At 47.6% G+C, this 17,500-nt stretch overlaps 1 protein-coding gene across 3 annotated transcripts in view; it reads left to right on the plus strand.

Moving 5' to 3' along the window:
• RNF31 (ring finger protein 31) overlaps nt 1-16,902 on the plus strand; it is a 73,347-nt gene extending 56,445 nt beyond the window's left edge. For 2 of the 3 annotated variants that reach the window (XM_087714248.1, XM_087714250.1), the window contains exons 15-22: nt 2,445-2,534; nt 4,491-4,605; nt 6,989-7,107; nt 8,665-8,778; nt 8,884-8,941; nt 11,136-11,232; nt 14,572-14,746; nt 16,245-16,902. In XM_087714248.1, coding sequence (XP_087570374.1) covers nt 2,445-2,534; nt 4,491-4,605; nt 6,989-7,107; nt 8,665-8,778; nt 8,884-8,941; nt 11,136-11,232; nt 14,572-14,746; nt 16,245-16,292 — 816 coding nt within the window. In that variant the 3' untranslated portion in view covers nt 16,293-16,902. The remainder of the gene's footprint in view (nt 1-2,444; nt 2,535-4,490; nt 4,606-6,988; nt 7,108-8,664; nt 8,779-8,883; nt 8,942-11,135; nt 11,233-14,571; nt 14,747-16,244) is intronic. The other variant, XM_087714249.1, reaches the window with a different exon arrangement.
• Nucleotides 16,903-17,500: the final 598 nt, after the last annotated feature.

A 17,500-nucleotide genomic window follows, 5' to 3' on the forward strand; every position in this document is an offset into this window, starting at 1 on the left:
TGGATGACACTGGGGGGGTGTCAAACTCCATTTCATTGAGCAACAGCAATAGTTAGACTTATATACCGCTTCATAGGGCTTTCAGCCCTCTCTAAGCGATTTTACAGAGTCAGCATATTGCTCCCAACAACAATCCGGGTCCTCATTTTACCCACCTCGGAAGGATGGAAGGCTGAGTCAACCCTGAGCCGGTGAGATTTGAACAGCCGAACTGCAGAACTGCAGTCAGCTGAAGTAGCCTGCAGTGCTGCATTTAACCACTGCGCCACCTCGGCTCTTGAGGGCCACGTCAGGGTTGTTTTTGACCTCGGAGGGAGGGGGGCAACTGGGTGGGTGTGGCCAGCTCAATGTCGCTCGTGACGGGGGGGGCTTGGGGTGTGTTCTGACCGAGACTTCCCAAGGGCCTGAAGCAAACTCCTTGTCCTGACAAAACTCCCTTTTATTCATTGACTGAATTCTGCTCCTTCCCATCCAGCAAAGTCTTTCAAGGGAGGATTTACGGTCACAGACCTTATCTGGCTTGGAGAGCTGCCAGGCCGATATCTGCAAATCTTGGCAACGAGTCTCGGAGAGTCCCGAACCAATGAAGGGAACTTCATTGGCCTCCTGCAAACTCCACTCCCCTTTCGCTCCTCTTTTATTCCCTCTGGGAGGGGCCATTCACTGTTCACCTGTGGCTTTACTCCCAAGTCGACCCCTGTTCTTTAGCTGTTCCCTTCGTCTGGCCGCTCTGCCCATGCGCACACTGGGAACAGGCTCCAGCTGTTCTTCTGCCTCGCTGATGTCGGTCTCTGAAGGCAGGTGATAACTGTCGGATGGCTCTGGCTCCCTCTCTGCCTCCGACACAGAGCCCTCATCAGAGCCTTCCCCAGACTCCAGGACTGGCCCATGTTCCTCGCCAACCTCTACACTGTCTGAATCTGGCGGGCCACAACAGGTGGCCTGAGCGCTCTGCCAATGAAAACGGGCCCCTGACCTCCGTTTTCGGCTGTGACCCTCTGCCAGAGCTCAGGAGAGCCGCACGTGGGCCTCCCGAGCTCCGTTTTCACTGGCAGAGACACTGTGAGCTGGTCCTTTGCTGTATCCTCAGGGCGGCCCCGTGGGCCAGATCTAAGCACCCTGCGAGCCGGATCCGGCCCCTATGCCTTGAGTTCGACACCCCTGGAATAGACCGTCCTTTGAAGAAACAGGTGGACGTCAGGGGATAAATGCCCCCCTTTCCTAAGCCAGAGCCTAGGGACGGCAGCAGGGATGATGGGAGTTGTAATGTAATGCATCAGTAGGATTCCTGGCTGGGGAACATGGATGTTGGTGACTGATCCGCTCACCGAGGAAGGCTGAAGAAATGTTTCCTGCATTGGCTTTTTTTAATTGGCTCAGTCTGTACAGAGACTTTGATCCAGAATGTTGGATAATTGATTATTGGTCCAATGCTTAAGGAGCCAGGCTAGAAGCCAGGAGACTGGGAGTTCTAGTTCTGTCTTAGGCATGAAAGCCGGCTGGGTGACTTTGGGCCAATCACCAGGAATATAGGGAGTTCTAGTCCACCTTAGGCCCAAAAGCTAGCTGTCTAACTTTGGGGCAATCGCCAGGAGATTGGGAGTTCTAGTCCCGCCTTAGGCACAATAGCCAGATGGGTTACTTTGGGTCAATCTCTAGGAGATTGGGAGTTCTAGTCCATCATAGGCACGTAAGCTGGCTAGCTAATTTTGGCCCAATCGCCAAGGAGACTGGGAGTTCTAGTCCTGCCTTAAGCACAATAGCCAGATGGGTTACTTTGGGTCAATCTCTAGGAGATTGGGAGTTCTAGTCCATCATAGGCACGTAAACTGGCTGGCTAATTTTGCCCCCATCGCCAAGGAGACTGGGAGTTCTAGTCTTGCCGTAGGCACAATAGCCAGATGGATGACTTTGGGCCAATCACAAGGAGATTGGGAGTTCTAGTCCATCATAGGCATGACATCTGACACATAGGCATAACATCTGACACCAGGAGAATGGGAGTTCTAGTCCACCTTAGGCACGACAGCTGGCTAGCTAATTTTGGGCCAATCACCAGGAGACTGGGAATTCTAGTCCCGCCTTAGCTACGATAGCCAGATGGGTGACTTCGGGCCAGTCCCTCCTCGGCAGCCCAACCCACCTCGTACGGCGGGGAAAATAGGACCATCGAGTATTTGATAGATTCGCCAGCTATTTGTAAAAATAATCCATCCATTCATCTCCAAATGGACTAGGAGCTGGTTGCTTTTAAGACGAGTCAAAATGTCCAGCACATCATCGAAGTAAGGTGCAAGGAATCCGTTCCGATTTAATGTCTTTTTCATTTAAGGACGGCCTCTGCATCCACCTCCTGGAGGCGAGGAAAGGTTGATCGCAGCCTGGGCGAAAATGGATTTCTTTATTTTTGATTGATTGATTTATTTTTCTCTCCTTGCCTTTAGTGCTCTTTCGGTTTCATTTACGAATCGGAGCAGCTGGAAGCCAAATGCCCACAATGCCGGAAATGTTTCTGCGTCCTTTGCAAGCGCCAGGTTGGTAAACCTTCGGGGAGGAGATATTTGTCTGAAACGGTACAGGGTTTCCTACCGGAAAGACCTCTGTCGTGGCACAACAAAACCGCGCTCGACTGAGCCGCGCCCGATTAAACCGCGTCGCTGACGTCATCAACAGGGCGACAACAGCCAGCGCGGAGAAAGAAGGGCGCTTTAAATAGCGCTTTGAAAGCAAGCCGATTCAACTTAAGGTAAGGGTTAGGTTTAGGGTTAGCTTTAGGGTTAGGTTAAGGGTTAGGGTTAGGTTTAGGGTTAGGTTAAGGGTTAGGGTTAGGGTTAGGTTAAGGGTTAGGCTTAGGTTTAGGGTTAGGTTAAGGGTTAGGTTTAGGGTTAGGTTTAGGATTAGGTTTAGGGGTTAATTTTAGGTTTAGCATTTACAGCGTGCTTCTGTCTCCGCGCTGTTGTCGCCCTGTTGATGATGTCAGCTACGCAGTTTCGTCGAGCGCGGTTTAGTCGAACGGGGTTTTGTGGTGGAACCGACCTCTGTAGCTTGGAGAGAGGGGAAAACGGGCCTATTGTGCCCACCGGAAGTCGAGAAACACGCCACTTCCGGCCTCCACTGGAAGACGCTGGAGCCCAGGGAGGGCAAAAAACGGGCCTACCAGAAGTCAGAAAACGGGCCTCTGGAGGCTTCAGGGAGGTCCGCTAGGCCCAACAGGGGGCGGGGTGGTGGTGTTCTTTCCCCCCTCTCCCCCCCCCCGCTGGGGACCCATGTTTGGTCCCAGGAGGCTTTAGGGTGCTATGGGGTGTGGGGGGGGGTGTATGTGTGAATATGTGGGGGCAGCGCGGGGCGGGGGTTGCGCGCATGCACAAGGGGATGGGATGCATTGCATTGTGGGTGTGAGGACGCGAGGACAAAACGTTTAGCTATCACTAGCATCCTGCCTTAGCAGCGAGTTGGACTAAAAGGTCCCTTCCCGTTCTGGTCTCGTATCCTATATTTAATCTGAGTAGCTAGAACACTCAAATGATACATAATAAGTCAGTACACAACAGTTACTGAAATTTATTTTTATATACCCTATTTTTCGGAGTGTAAGACGCACCGGAGTATAAGGCGCACCAAGATTTTGAAGAGGCAAACTAAAAAAAAAAAGAAGTTTTTGTACTCTGCAGACCTCCCAGAAAAGGGCCCATTTTTTGCGATAACGGGCCCATTTTGTTTTTCAAAAAAAAGGCCATGAATAGCCTTTAGGAGGCTTGTAGAGTGCTCCTGGGGGCTGGGGGGGGCAAAAAAGTGCAAAAATTGGCCCGTTTTTTGCAAAAATTGGCCTGGTATTTTTTGTCAAAAAAAGGGCATGCCTAGCTTTTAGGAGACTTTATAAAGTGCTCCTGAGGGCGGGGGGGGGCAAAATTGAGCAAAATACAGCCTATTTTTCACTCATTTCTGCCCTCCCCAGCCGCCAGGAGCACTCTGAAAGCCTCCTAAAGGCTATGCACGGCCATTTTGGTGAAGGGGGCAGGAATTTTGGGAAGCAAAAGAATGCTGTATTCAGTGTATAAGACGCACCCAGATTTTCAGCCTCTTTGTTGGGTGGAAAAGGTGCGTCTTATACTCCGAAAAATACGTTGGTAGTTGGGCTTTCAGCCTGCTCTCCAAGCTTGCCAATTTGGGTTGCAAACGTTTCATCACGTTCAAGGAGACATTGTCAGTTCATTTTGAAGTGGGCTTCTCCGTCTGACAAGATGAGCCCACTTCGAAGCGCGCTGACAATGTCTCCTCGAACGGTGATGAAACATTTGCAACCACATCGCCCGGCTGAGAACGCAGGCTGACAGCCCACACAACGGTGATAGCGGATTGCATGGAAAGAGCTAGCGCCTCCCTGAGGCAAATCTAAGCGTCTGCTTGTTTGGGGTTGCTTGACATCTTCTGTTGGGGACCAAGGATGGAAGGCTAAAAAAAGGTGTCTTTTTTTCCTTCGGCGACAACAGTGGGAACCACAGCATCAGGGCATCACCTGCGAAGCCTTCCTGGAATGGAAGCGAACCAATGACCCCGAATACCAGGCGCAAGGCTTGGCGATGTATCTCCAGGAGAATGGCATCGGTGAGGGTTTTGTCTCAATTGAGCCAACCAGGTTTTCTACGCTAAGCCGGGAGTTGGATTTTGAGGCTCCCACTTCTGTTGTGGCAGCAGATTCGGACAGTGAGGAGGTTGGGGAGGAAGATGGGCCAGTCCTGGAGTCTGGGGAAGGCTCGGACGAGGGCTCTGTGTCGGAGGCAGAGAGAAGGCCAGGGCCGCCTGACATTTATCAGCTGCCTTCAGAGTCAGACATCATTGTGACAGAAGAACAGCTGGAGCCTGTTCCCAGTGTGCGCATGCACAGAGCTGCCAGACGAAAGGAACAGCTAAGGAACGGTCAACTTGGGAGTAAGGCCACTGGTGGACGGTGAATGGCCCCTCCCAGAGGGAATAAAAAAGGGGTTTATCGGGACGAGGACTCAGCTTCGTACTACTAGGGAAACCTAGGCCAGAACAACTTCCTATCCTCAGTGTCTCCTTAACTCCTTGTTTGGGCAGAGGGGTTGGACTAGAAGACCTCCAAGGTCCCTTCCAGCCCTCTCATTCTGTGAGAAATAATGTTGTTTGGTGGTTAAGGCAGCATTTTAGAAAGCAGGAGATGGTGACGTCTAGTCCGCCTTAGTCGCGAAAGCCAGCTGGGTGACTTAGGGCCAATCACCAGGAGACAGTGAGTTCTAGCCCCATCTAAGGCATGAAAGCCAACTGGGTGACTTAGGGCCAATCACCAGGAGATTGTGAGTTCTAGTCCCACCTTTGGCACCAAAACTGGCTGAGTAACTTCGGGCCCATCACCAGGAGGCGGAGAGTTCTAGTCCCACCTTAGGGCATGAAAGCCAGCTAGGTGACTTAGGGCCCATCACCCGGAGACAGTGAATTCTAGTCCCACCTTACGGCATGAAAACTGGCTGGGTGACTTTGGGCCAATCACCAGGAGACGGGGAGTTCTAGTCTCGCCTCAGCCATGAAATCCAGCTGGTTGACTTTGAGCCAGCCCTTCTCTCTCTCTCTCAGGTCAACCCACCTCACAAGGTTGTTGTTAGGGGGAAAATAGGAGGAGGAAAATGCATTGGTTATGTTTTTTACCTTATTTGTTGTTTTTTTGATGTTGTTTGTTTATTGGATTTATATGCCGCCCTTCTCCCAAGGACTCAGGCCGGCATACAACATTAAAAAAAAAGACATATTACAAAAGTTTAAAAAAATTAAATAGAATATCCAAAACAAACCCAATTAAAATTAACAATAACATTTAAAAAAAAAAAGATTAAAATTAACAAGGAGCAATAATTTATTTTGTTTTGTTCAGGCCAGGCCGGCTTGCTGGAAAAGCCAACTTTTTAGGGCGCGTCGGAAAGAACCGGAGGTCGGGGATTATACGAAGCTCTGGGGGCAGCTCATTCCAGAGGGAAGGCGCTCCCACAGAGAAGGCTCTCCCCCTGGGGGTGGCTAGCCGACACTGTCTGGCCGACGGCACCCTGAGGAGGCCAACTCTGTGGGATCGCACTGGACGGTGGGAGGCTACCGGTGGCAGTAGGTGGTCTCGCAGGTACCCTGGGCCTAAGCCACGGAGCGGTTCCACCACAAAACCACGTTTGACTAAAGCGCGCTCGACGAAACCGCGTAGCTGACGTCATCACAGGGCGACAACAGCGCGGAGACAGAAGCACGCTGTAAACGCTAAACCTAAAATTAACACCTAAACCTAACCCCCCTAAACCTAATCCTAAACCTAACCCTAAACCTAACCCTTAACCTAACCCTAACCCTTAACCTAACCCTAAACCTAACCCTAACCCTTAACCTAACCCTAAACCTAATCCTAACCCTTAACCTAACCCTAAACCTAACCCTAAACCTAATCCTAACCCTTAACCTAATCCTAAGCCTTAACCTAACCCTAAACCTAACCCTAACCCTTAACCTAACCCTAAACCTAACCCTTACCTTAACTTGAATCGGCTTGCTTTCAAAGCGCTATTTAAAGCGCCCTTCTTTCTCCGCGCTTGCTGTTGTCGCCCTGTTGATGACGTCAGCGACGCGGTTTAATCGGGCGCGCTTTAGTCGAGCGCGGTTTTGTCGTGCCACGCCATGGAGCGCTTTAAAGGTCATAATTAGTAACTTGAATCGCACCCGGAAGGCAACCGGCAACCAGTGCAGGCCGCCTAAAAGGGGTGTAACGTGGGAGCACCTAGGCGCCCCCATGATACCCGCGCACCCGCATTCTGGACCAGTTGAAGCCTCCGGGTGCTCTTCAAGAGCAGCCCCATGTAGAGAGCGTTACAGTAGTCCAGGCGAGACTACTGTAACGCTATTATTATTATTTTATATATTATTATTATTTATAAAAATAATATAGGTGGGATACAAACAAATACAATTTTCCTTCCCACGCCCCCTCTTTTTCCAGCTTGTCCCAAATGCAAGTTCTCGTATGCCTTGGCTCGAGGGGGATGCATGCACTTCCAGTGTTCGCAGTGCAGGCACCATTTCTGCAGTGGCTGTTACGGAACCTTTTATGCCTCAAATGTAAGGATGGCTCAGGGACCCGCGCATGTGTGGGGCAGGTCTGGAACCCGGTACCCTATTGATATTCATTTCCCCCCCCCCCCGTGGGCTCCATAGGGGAGAATTTGAAGAACGGAGGCGGAGACGGTTAGCCAAACCACAGGGGAACAAGATACAGGTAGTCCTCGCACTTACGACCACCCTCGAACCCAACATTTCCGTTACTAAGCCAGACAGCGAAGTGAGTTTTGCCCCATTTTACCGTGGTTTTTTTTTGCCTCCATTATTAAGTGAATCGTTGCATTTGTTAATTAGCGACATGGTTGTTAAGTGAGTCTGGCTTCCCCCGTGGACTCAGCTTGTCAGACGGTCGCCAAAAGGGGATCACAAGTCCCCCGGGGACATGGCGGGAATTGTAAGTAGGAACCAGTTGCCAAGCATCCGAATTTTTGATCACGTGACCAACACGGCAAGTCTGCCCACGGTCGTAAGTGTGAAAAATGGTCAAAAGGCCCTTTTTTCAGTGCCGCATAGTCACTAAATGTAAGTAAGTTCGAGGACTGTCTGTCGTGTGAGAAAGCGACTTAAAAATACTAGAATTCCGCGATATTGATAGCGGGTGTTATCACAAGATTGGGAAAGTTTCTGTCTGTTAAAAAGAAAGACTTAACGTTCCACATAGAATGGAATAACAACTCTTTGAATCACATTGTTTTACTTAGTGGCCATTTGAAGTCACAACGTCAATTCACAAAGCATCCCTGGCCTGCTCTGGAGTTGCCATAGGCAAGTGAGGGGGAAACTGACAGAGCAGCATGGCAGCCACCACCATTCCACGCATACCTTTCTCAAGGCTGTATCCCAGGTTACTTGCAACAGCCGGAGAGCGTGATCTCTACAGCCCACAAAAAGTGCTCTGTTGGTGAATGTGATTTATGACACACCCTAGGGAGAGGGAGGGAAGCTGGGTCATAATTGGGCCGTAAATTACGTGGGGTCAGAGCTGGCTTCACTTGGGTAGGTGCCTACGTTGCTCCTAATAAATAACTGGATTTCTTTTGAAGCTTGGCTCGAGGCTCATGATTTAATTAGGGCATCTGTGGGAACCCTGACATGCAACAGCACTGGAAAATTGACTTACGACCAGAGGTGGCATTCACTTACTTTCTCTACCAGTTCGCAAATATGAGCGCGCCTTCAGCGCATGCGCTCACACGACTCATATTTATGATGGTCGTAGTATCCCGTATGTGTGTGTCACGCGTTCCCCTTTTTTGTGACCTTCTGACCAAAAAAAGTCCACGGGGAAACCCAGATCCACTTAACAACCGTGCAACTAAGTTCACCCCTGCGGCGATTCACTTAACAACTGTGGCGAGAAAGGTCGTCAAAGGGACCGAAGCTCCCTTAACAAAAGTCTCACATAGACATGTGCGACAGAAATTTTGCCCAAACTGAAACATTGGGCTCGGTTGTGGTCGTAAGTCGAGGACTGCCTGTAATTTTTTAATTTAGAGGAATGGGTGGGCGGTTCAACGGTTTTCCTATTCCGGTGTTTTATTATTATTTTTCCCCCAGAAGTGTCCAATCCCACACTGCCCGATCCGGCGGTCCCTACATGGCCACCATCCACGTGACTGCCTCTTCTACCTGCGTGATTGGTCCGTGCCACGTCTCCAGAAGCTCCTCCAGGTGGGTCTTTCGGAGCGGGGAGGGGGAGTGGAAGCTGCGGGGGCTTAGGGGAGGGGCTACTTGGGACACTAACTGGGATTCTCTCTTTCCGTCTCTCCGTCCCAGGATAACAACATTGCTTTCAACACGGACCCTCCAGCAGGCACTCGGGCCACTCCCGGAGGTGCGTGACTTAAGTTGACGGGAAGCTCACCTGTCCTGGGATGGCTTTACGTTCTGAATGAAAGATTTCACCTCACCTCAGTTCACTTCAGTTTCCTCCACTTCATTTCACTTAGTTTACTTTACTTCAGTTTACTTTATTTTATTTTTATATTTTATGTTTACTTTATTTTACTTCACTTTATTTTAGTTTACTTTACTTCACTTCCTTTTATTTTATTATACTCCATTTGACTTCATTTTATTTTACTTCGCTTCATTTTACTTTTTTAATTTATTTCATTTTACTTTATTTTACTTCACTTCATATAATTTTTTTAGTTCACTTTATTTTATTTTACTTTACTTCCCTTCATTTTACTTTTTTTATTTTACTTCATTTTATTTTACTTCCCTTCATTTTACTTTTTTTAATTTTACTTCACTTCACTTTAGTTTACTTTATTTTGCTTCATTTTACTTTTATAGTTTATTTCATTTTACTTTATTTTACTTCACTTCCCTTCATTTAATTTTTTTTAGTTTACTTCACTTTATTTTATTTTATTATACTCCATTTTACTTCATTTTATTTTACTTTTTTAGTTTACCTCACTTCACTTTAGTTAACTTTATTTTGCTTCATTTTACTTTTATAGTTTATTTCATTTTACTTTATTTTACTTCACTTCATTTCATATAATTTTTTTAGTTCACTTTATTTTATTTTACTTTACTTCCCTTCATTTTACTGTTTTTATTTTACTTCATTTTATTTTACTTCACTTCATTTTACTTTTTTTATTTTACTTCACTTTAGTTTACTTTATTTTGCTTCATTTTATTTTACTTCACTTCATTTTACTTTTTTAGTTTATTTCATTTTACTTTATTTTTCTTCACTTCCCTTCATTTAATTTTTTTAGTTTACTTCACTTTATTTTATTTTATTATACTCCATTTTACTTCATTTTATTTTACTTTTTTAGTTTACCTCACTTCACTTTAGTTAACTTTATTTTGCTTCATTTTATTTTACTTTTTTTAGTTTACCTCACTTCACTTTAGTTAACTTTATTTTGCTTCATTTTATTTTACTTTTTTAGTTTACCTCACTTCACTTTAGTTAACTTTATTTTGCTTCATTTTATTTTACTTTTTTAGTTTACCTCACTTCACTTTAGTTAACTTTATTTTGCTTCATTTTATTTTACTTTTTTAGTTTACCTCACTTTAGTTTATTTTACTTCGCTGCATTTTACTTCTTTAGATTATTTCACTTTACTTTATTTTACTTCACTTCTGCAGCTTTTACACGCTTCTGATGGGCCACTCATGTTTGTAGCCGAATGAGAAGAAAGACACTAGACAAGTCTCTCTTGAGATGAGCTTTTTCTGGCCCCGAGGGAGGGAAGTGAAGAGATAGGGGGAGTGGGGGAAGGCTAGCAGCTCGCATTCCTGCATTCCTTTGAGGTGCTAACTGCTAAATAAACTAGTACAGAGAGGTATACTAATTGATAGGAAAACTTTTTATTGCTAACAAGAATGTTTTTGTTAGCATCCATCTCTGGGCCTGTGTTTTCCAGACAGCCATAGCCGCCCTATACACAGAACTGGTAATGGATCTCAACACATTTCATATAATTTTTTTAGTTTACTTTATTTTATTTTACTTTACTTCATTTTATTTTACTTTGCTTCATTTTACTTTATTTTAGTTTATTTTACTTCACTTCATTTCACTTTATTTGTTTACTTCACTTCATTTTACTTCATTTTATTTTACTTTTTTAGTTTACTTCACTTCACTTTAGTTTACTTCGCTTCATTTTATTTTACTTCACCTCATTTTACTTTTTTAGTTTACTTCACTTCATTTTATTTTACCTCCCTTTGTTTTACTTTACTTCCCTTCACTTTTACCTTTACAGATTGTCCTCGACATACGACCACAATTTAGCACAAAGTTTCTGTTGCTGAGACAATGGTTCAGCACATTTTGCTCCATTGTTTGGCCTTTCTTACCGCAGTTGTTATGTGAATCGTTGCGGTTGTTAAATTAGTCGGGCTTCCCCGTTGATTTTGCTGAACCACTGTCTCGCTTAGCAATGCAAATGTTGCTCAATTGTAGTCGTAAGTCGAGGACTGCCTGCAGTCCCGATCAAAATGACGGAATGGGAAGGCTTTAACCGTTACGGTCTCTCCTCGGTGCGCAGGTGGATGCCGGGTTATGGAGCAGAAGGAAACCCTCGACGGCTTGAAGGATGAACCGTGTGGCAAAGAGACGCCAGCCGGATATGCCGGCCTTTGCGAGTGAGTAAAACCCCTTGATGGGGAGACAGAAAACAGAGGTGCTTGTTGTGGCCCGCCGGCAGCCAGTGAAGCTAGCGGCAGATTCGGATAGTGAGGAGGTTGGGGAGGAAGATGGGCCAGTCCTGGAGTCTGGGGAAGGCTCGGATGAGGGCTCTGCATCGGAGGCAGAGAGGGGGCCAGAGCCGTCTGACAGTTATCAGCTGCCTTCGGAGTCAGACATCAGTGAGGCGGAAGAACACCTGGAGCCTGTTCCCAGTGTGTGCATGCGCAGAGTTGCCAGATGAAGGGAACAGCTAGAAAACAGGAGTCAACTTGGGAGTAAGGCCACAGGTGGACGACGAACAGCCCCTCCTAGAGGAAAGAAAAGAGGGAGCGCCTGGGGAATGGAGTTTGCAGGAGACAATTAGTTCCCTTCATTGGTTCATGACTCTCCGAGACTCCTTGCAGATATCGGCCTGGCAGCTCTCCAAGCCAGATAAGGTCTGTGACTGTAAATCCTCCCTCGAAAGACTTTGCTGGATGTGAAGGAGCAGAATTCACAGTCAGTGAATAAAAGGGGTTTTTTGTCGGGACGAGGAGTTTGCTTCAGGCTCTCGGGAAGCCTCGGTCAGAACAGAATGGATCATTGCGTCAGGGGACAAGATTGGATATAAAATCCATAAATTTCCAAATTGGATTTGGATTGGATTTATTACATTTATATGCCGCCCTTTTCCCCGAAGGGGACTCAGGGCGGCTCACAATTCAGTCAGGGAAGGGGGTACAGACAGGGGATAAAAAGACGAACATAACAATACACAATTAAAACACACAACAACCATACAAATTCGAGGAGGGGGGGCAAAAGCTCTTTAGCCCCAGGCCTGTCGGAACAGCCAGGTTTTAAGGGCTTTGCGGAAGGCCTGGAGGGTGGTGAGGGTTCGAATCTCCACGGGGAGTTCGTTCCAGAGGGTCGGAGCAGCCACACAGAAGGCTCTCCTCCGGGTAGTCGCCAGTCGGCATTGGCCGGCGGATGGAATTAGGTATTGGATACGCGAGCAGCCTTGTTTCATTATAAGGAACAGTTGAGCCGTGTTTGATGGCCGTTGTTGTGGCCCGCCAGCAGTCAGCAGAGCTGGCAGCCAATTCGGAGAGTGAGGAGGTTGGGGAGGAACACGGGCCAGTCCTGGAGTCTGTGGAAGGCTCGGATGAGGGCTCTGTGTCGGAGGCAGAGATGGGATCAGGGCCGTCTGACAGTTATCAGCTGCCTTCGGAGTCAGACATCAGTGAGGCAGAAGAACAGCGGGAGCCTGTTCCCAGTGTGCGCATGCGCAGAGTTGCCAGACGAAGGGAACAGCTAAAGAACAGGGGTCGACTTGGGAGTAAGGCCACAGGTGGATGGTGAATGGCCCCTCCCAGAGGGAATAAAAGAGGAGCGCCAGGGGAGTGGAGTTTGCAGGAGACTATTAGTTCATTCCTCCATTCTTGCCAAGTATTGTGGCGTCTGAAAGATCTCGGCCTGGCCACTCTCCACGCCTCATAAAGGTCGGTAATTGTGAACTATCTTGAAAGACTGGAGAGGAATTAACTGTCAATTAAATAAAAGTCGTTTATTGGGACGAGGACTTGGCTTCGTGCTTCTGGGGAAGCTTAAGTCAGAACAGCCCTTTTCCCAGAATTCCTAGCTGCGATCCAGCAGAGCTGGAATACGCTACAGAAAGTCCTCGACTTGTGACCACTGTCATGATCAGCACTCCCGTCGCTAAGCAAATGATCACAGGGCAGGCCCCAATTTTGCAAGTTTCCCCTCCCACTCCCCCTTTGGCTTCGGTCGTCGGAAACAGGCTGGAAAGTCGCAAAATGGGGATCACATGACCCAGGAATACTGCAATACATCTGGTTGCCTCCTGGAATTGCTTTTGGGGGGAGGGGCAGGGGCCTTGCGTCAGTCATAAGTGCGAGGACTGGTTGTCGGGTCTCTTTTTTCCCAGCCCTGTTGGAACAGTGGCTAAAGGAACGGTCGTAAGTCGAGGACTGCCTGTAGGTTGGGAAAAGCGGGTATCCGTCCAGTTGTAGAGGAGGCCAACTCTATGATCCTGGAGGGACCAGCGAGGTTTGAACGAGATTAAGAGTCTCCAAACTTGGCGACTTGAAAACTTGCGGACTTCAACTCCCAGAATTCCCCGGACAGCATGAGGGATTCTGGGAGTTGAAGTCCACAACTCTTTTTTTTTTAAATTTTTGTTTCTCATATATACATTCACAATTATATGATCTCATAACTGTTATTAATAATATGTATTTGTAACAATTTTTCTCCCCTACAGTTGACAAAATTATTGAAGTTGCTTTCTTACCATCCCATAAACCCATCTTATTTTACAACAGTCCTACTTCTTCCTTCCTTCCCTCCTTCTCTCCTTCCTTCCCTCCCTCCTTCCTTCCCTCCCTCCTTCCCCCTTCCGTCCCTCCTTTCTTCTCTCCTTCCCTCCTTCCTTCCCTCCTTCCTTCCCTCCTTCTCTCCTTCCCTCCTTCCTTCCCTCCTTCTCTCCTTCCTTTCCTCCTTCCTTCCCTCCTTCCTTCCCCCTTCCTTCTCTCCTTCATTCCCTCCTTCCCTCCTTTCTTCTCTCCTTCCTTCCCTCCTTCCTTCCCTCCTTGCTTCCCTCCCTCCTTCCTTCCCTCCTTCACTTCCTCCTCCCTTTCCTTCCTTTCTTCTCTCCTTCTCTCCTTCCTTTCCTCCTTCTCTCCTTCTCTCCTTCCTTTCCTCCTTCCTTCCCTCCTTCCTTCCCTCCTTTCTTCTCTCCTTCCTTCCCTCCTTCCTTCCCTCCTTTCTTCTCTCCTTCTCTCCTTCCTTCCCTCCTTGCTTCCCTCCCTCCTTCCTTCCCTCCTTCACTTCCTCCTCCCTTTCCTTCCTTTCTTCTCTCCTTCTCTCCTTCCTTTCCTCCTTCCCTCCTTCCTTCCCCCTTCCTTCTCTCCTTCATTCCCTCCTTTCTTCTCTCCTTCTCTCCTTCCTTCCCTCCTTCCGTCCCTCCTTTCTTCTCTCCTTCCTTCCCTCCTTGCTTCCCTCCCTCCTTCCTTCCCTCCTTCACTTCCTCCTCCCTTTCCTTCCTTTCTTCTCTCCTTCTCTCCTTCCTTCCCTCCTTCCTTCCCCACTTTCTTCTCTTTCTTCTCTCCTTCCTTCCTTCCTCCTCTCCTTTCCCTTCTCTCCACAACTCTTAAAAGTGGGCAGGTTTGGAGATCTTGAAGGAGATGGTGGTTCTAACAAGGGGGGGGGAATCTGGTGAGCTGTGGCGGGCCAGGCGTCCCGAGGGTCGCACTGACGGATGTCCCCCGTTTCTTGATCCACCCCACTCCCACCAGGGCGCACTACAAGGAATACCTAGTCAGTCTGATCAACAGCCACGCTCTGGATCCTGCCGTCTACTACACCTTGCAGGAGGTGGAGATCGTATGCCGGAGACACCTCACCGCCGCCCAACTGATCCCCAGGGGACCGACGGAGGACGACGAAGCCTATCGCAGGCGTTTGATCCAGGTGAACCTCCTTCTCTTCTGTTGGTCTTCTTGCTTCTCTAATTGTTGTCACCCACCAGCAGACCTAGCAGCAGATTCGGACAATGAGGCGGTTGGGGAGGGACGTGGGCCAGTCCTGGAGTCTGGGGAAGGCTCAGATGAGGGCTCTGCGTCGGAGACAGAGAGGGGGGCCAGGGCCATCCGACAGTTATCAGCTGCCTTTGGAGTCAGACATCAGGCAGAAGAACCGTGAGCCGACAAATACACGCCCGACAAATGCGTGCCGACGAAACGGCGATGTTGAAAGCGCGCCCGACAAATGCGCGATTAGGGTTGTGTTTTTTTTAATTAATTTCATATATACATTCACAATGATACGATCTCATAACTGTTATTAATAATATGTATTTATAACAATTTTTTCCCCTCCAGTTGACAATATACTTGAAATTGCTTTCTTGCCATCCCATAAATCCATCTTATCTTACAACAATCCTGCTTCTTCTTCCCTCCTTCCCTCTTTCCTTCCCTCCTTTCTTCCCTCCTTCCTTCCCTCCCTCCTTCTCCCCTTCCTCCTTCTCTCCTTCCCTCCTTCCTTCCCTCCTTCCTTCCCTCCTTTCTTCTCTCCTTCTCTCCTTCCTTTCCTCCTTCCTTCCCCCTTCCTTCTCTCCTACATTCCCTCCTTCCTTCTTTCCTTTCTTCTCTCCTTCTCTCCTTCCTTCCCTCCTTCCTTCCCTCCTTTCTTCTCTCCTTATCTCCTTCCTTCCCTCCTTCCTTCCCTCCCTCCTTCCTTCCCTCCTTCCTTCCCCCCTTTCTTCTTTTTCTTCTCTCCTTCCTTCCTTCCTTTTCTCCTTTCCGCGATTAGGGTTTTTAGGTTAGGGTAAGGGTTAGGATTATTACCGTTGTTACTGTTGTTTTTGCGTTGTTTTCGATGGCACACTTTTGTCGGCGCGCATTTGTCGACGCCCTTTAGTGGGTGCGCTTTCGACGTCGCCGTTTTGTCCCGGCGGTTTTGTCGGCGCGCATTTGTCAGTGAACCAGAAGAACAGCTGGAGCCTGTTCCCAGGGTGCGCATGCGCAGAGTTGCCCGACAAAGGGAACGGCTAAAGAACAGGGGTCGACTTGGGAGGAAGGCCACAGGTGGACGGTGAATGGCCCCTCCCAGAGGGAATAAAAGAGGAGCGACAGGGGAGTGGAGTTTGCAGGAGACCATTAGCTTCATTGGTTCGTGACTCTCTGAGACTCCTGGCCAGGATTTGCAGATCTCTGCCTGTCAGCTCTCCAAGCGAGATGAGGTCTGTGACCGTAAATCCTCCCTTGAAAGACTTTGCTGGATGGGAAGGAGCAGAATTCACAGCAAATTAATCAAAGGGATTTTTGTCGGGACCAAGAGTTTGCGTCCTGCTCTCGGGACGCCTCGGTCAGAACAGATGTCTTTTGGGTCCCCCTGCTGGAACAAAGGGGTTGGGTTAGACTAGAAGACCTCCAAGGTCCCTTCCAACTCTCTTCTTCTTCTGCAGGTTCTAAGGGATGAAGTTCCTCTTGAGGTCCCACGGAGACGGAAGTAGACTGAGAAGATCCACCCATCCGAGAAGGAGAAGCTGGGATGGAGAAGAAGACATGTTGTGTTTCCGGTTGATTGTTCATGGTGGGGGCCTTCCCAAGATGCAGTTTTCAAGCCCTCCTTGCTCTAACCACTAGGTCGCATTTAAGGGTTGCGTTGTTCTACAGCTTGTTCCTTCTTTCTTGTGTGACCATTTAGAATAGGGGTGTCCACAGCCGTGGAAATTTTAAAACCTGTGGACTTCAACTCCCAGAATTCCCCAGCCGGAGAAACTCAAGAAGAACCCAAAATGGCTTCCAAGTCTGACATCTCCCTGGGGAATTCTGGGAGTTGAAGTCCACGAATCTTAAAAGTTGTCAGTTCCCGAAAAGCAAAGAATTTTAGATTTTAGTCCTAACACTGTTCAACAAGTTTTCGATTTTAAATCTTAATGGATTTGTGGGGTGGGAAAATATATTTTTGCTGGTGGGTGGAGTGGATGCTTTCCTTCCATTGGAAGTTTCTTGTTTCGGTTTTAATTCCATTTGTTCCTGCGGTTTTAATTCCACGTTGTTCTTTCAGCCAGCATATCTCCTGGGAAATGCTTTGGTCTGAATAAAATTTATTTCCTTAAACGTGACTCTGTCTCTTTTTGTTTTGCTGTCATTAATACGATCTCCTGGTCCCAACATTGAAATTTGACCACTGACCAATACACAAGTGGGTTCAAATAAATTTCCGTGTGGTCTTTTTTCCCCTCTTCTCCAAATTTGCCGCTAATTGGGAGTTTGTTACTACGAATTAAATACCAATGAAATCTCACAGAAAGTTCTAAATTGCCTAACATCTTATTTATTTCAATCCCAAGCGAATGAAATTGGCAATACCTCGCAGTCCACGTGGAATCATTTTCCTAATTTCTGCTGGAGAATTGCAGGATTTAGACATTGTTTGAAAGTTTAGGTTGTGATCACTCTAGAAATTCGGCTTGCCAAAAACGATCATTCAGATACTTCTAAGAGGAGCAAAACTGACGTTACCCATTCTTACCCCCCCCCCCAAGAACCCCTGAATCATTTGGAATTGAAATTTGGCAAAGTTTTATGCCAAAACACTGTCATGAAGCATTTGAGGAGATAATAAAAATTGTCTAAGGGGATTAGGGGACTGGAAGCTAAATCACATGAAGAACGGTTGCAGGAATTGGGAATTTCTTAATTTAATAATAATAAG

This window comes from Thamnophis sirtalis, unplaced genomic scaffold, assembly GCF_051295495.1.
Source record: "Thamnophis sirtalis isolate CommonGarterSnake01/CBP01778 unplaced genomic scaffold, rThaSir2_p1.2 scaffold_4, whole genome shotgun sequence".
NCBI classification, from domain to species: domain Eukaryota; kingdom Metazoa; phylum Chordata; class Lepidosauria; order Squamata; family Natricidae; genus Thamnophis; species Thamnophis sirtalis.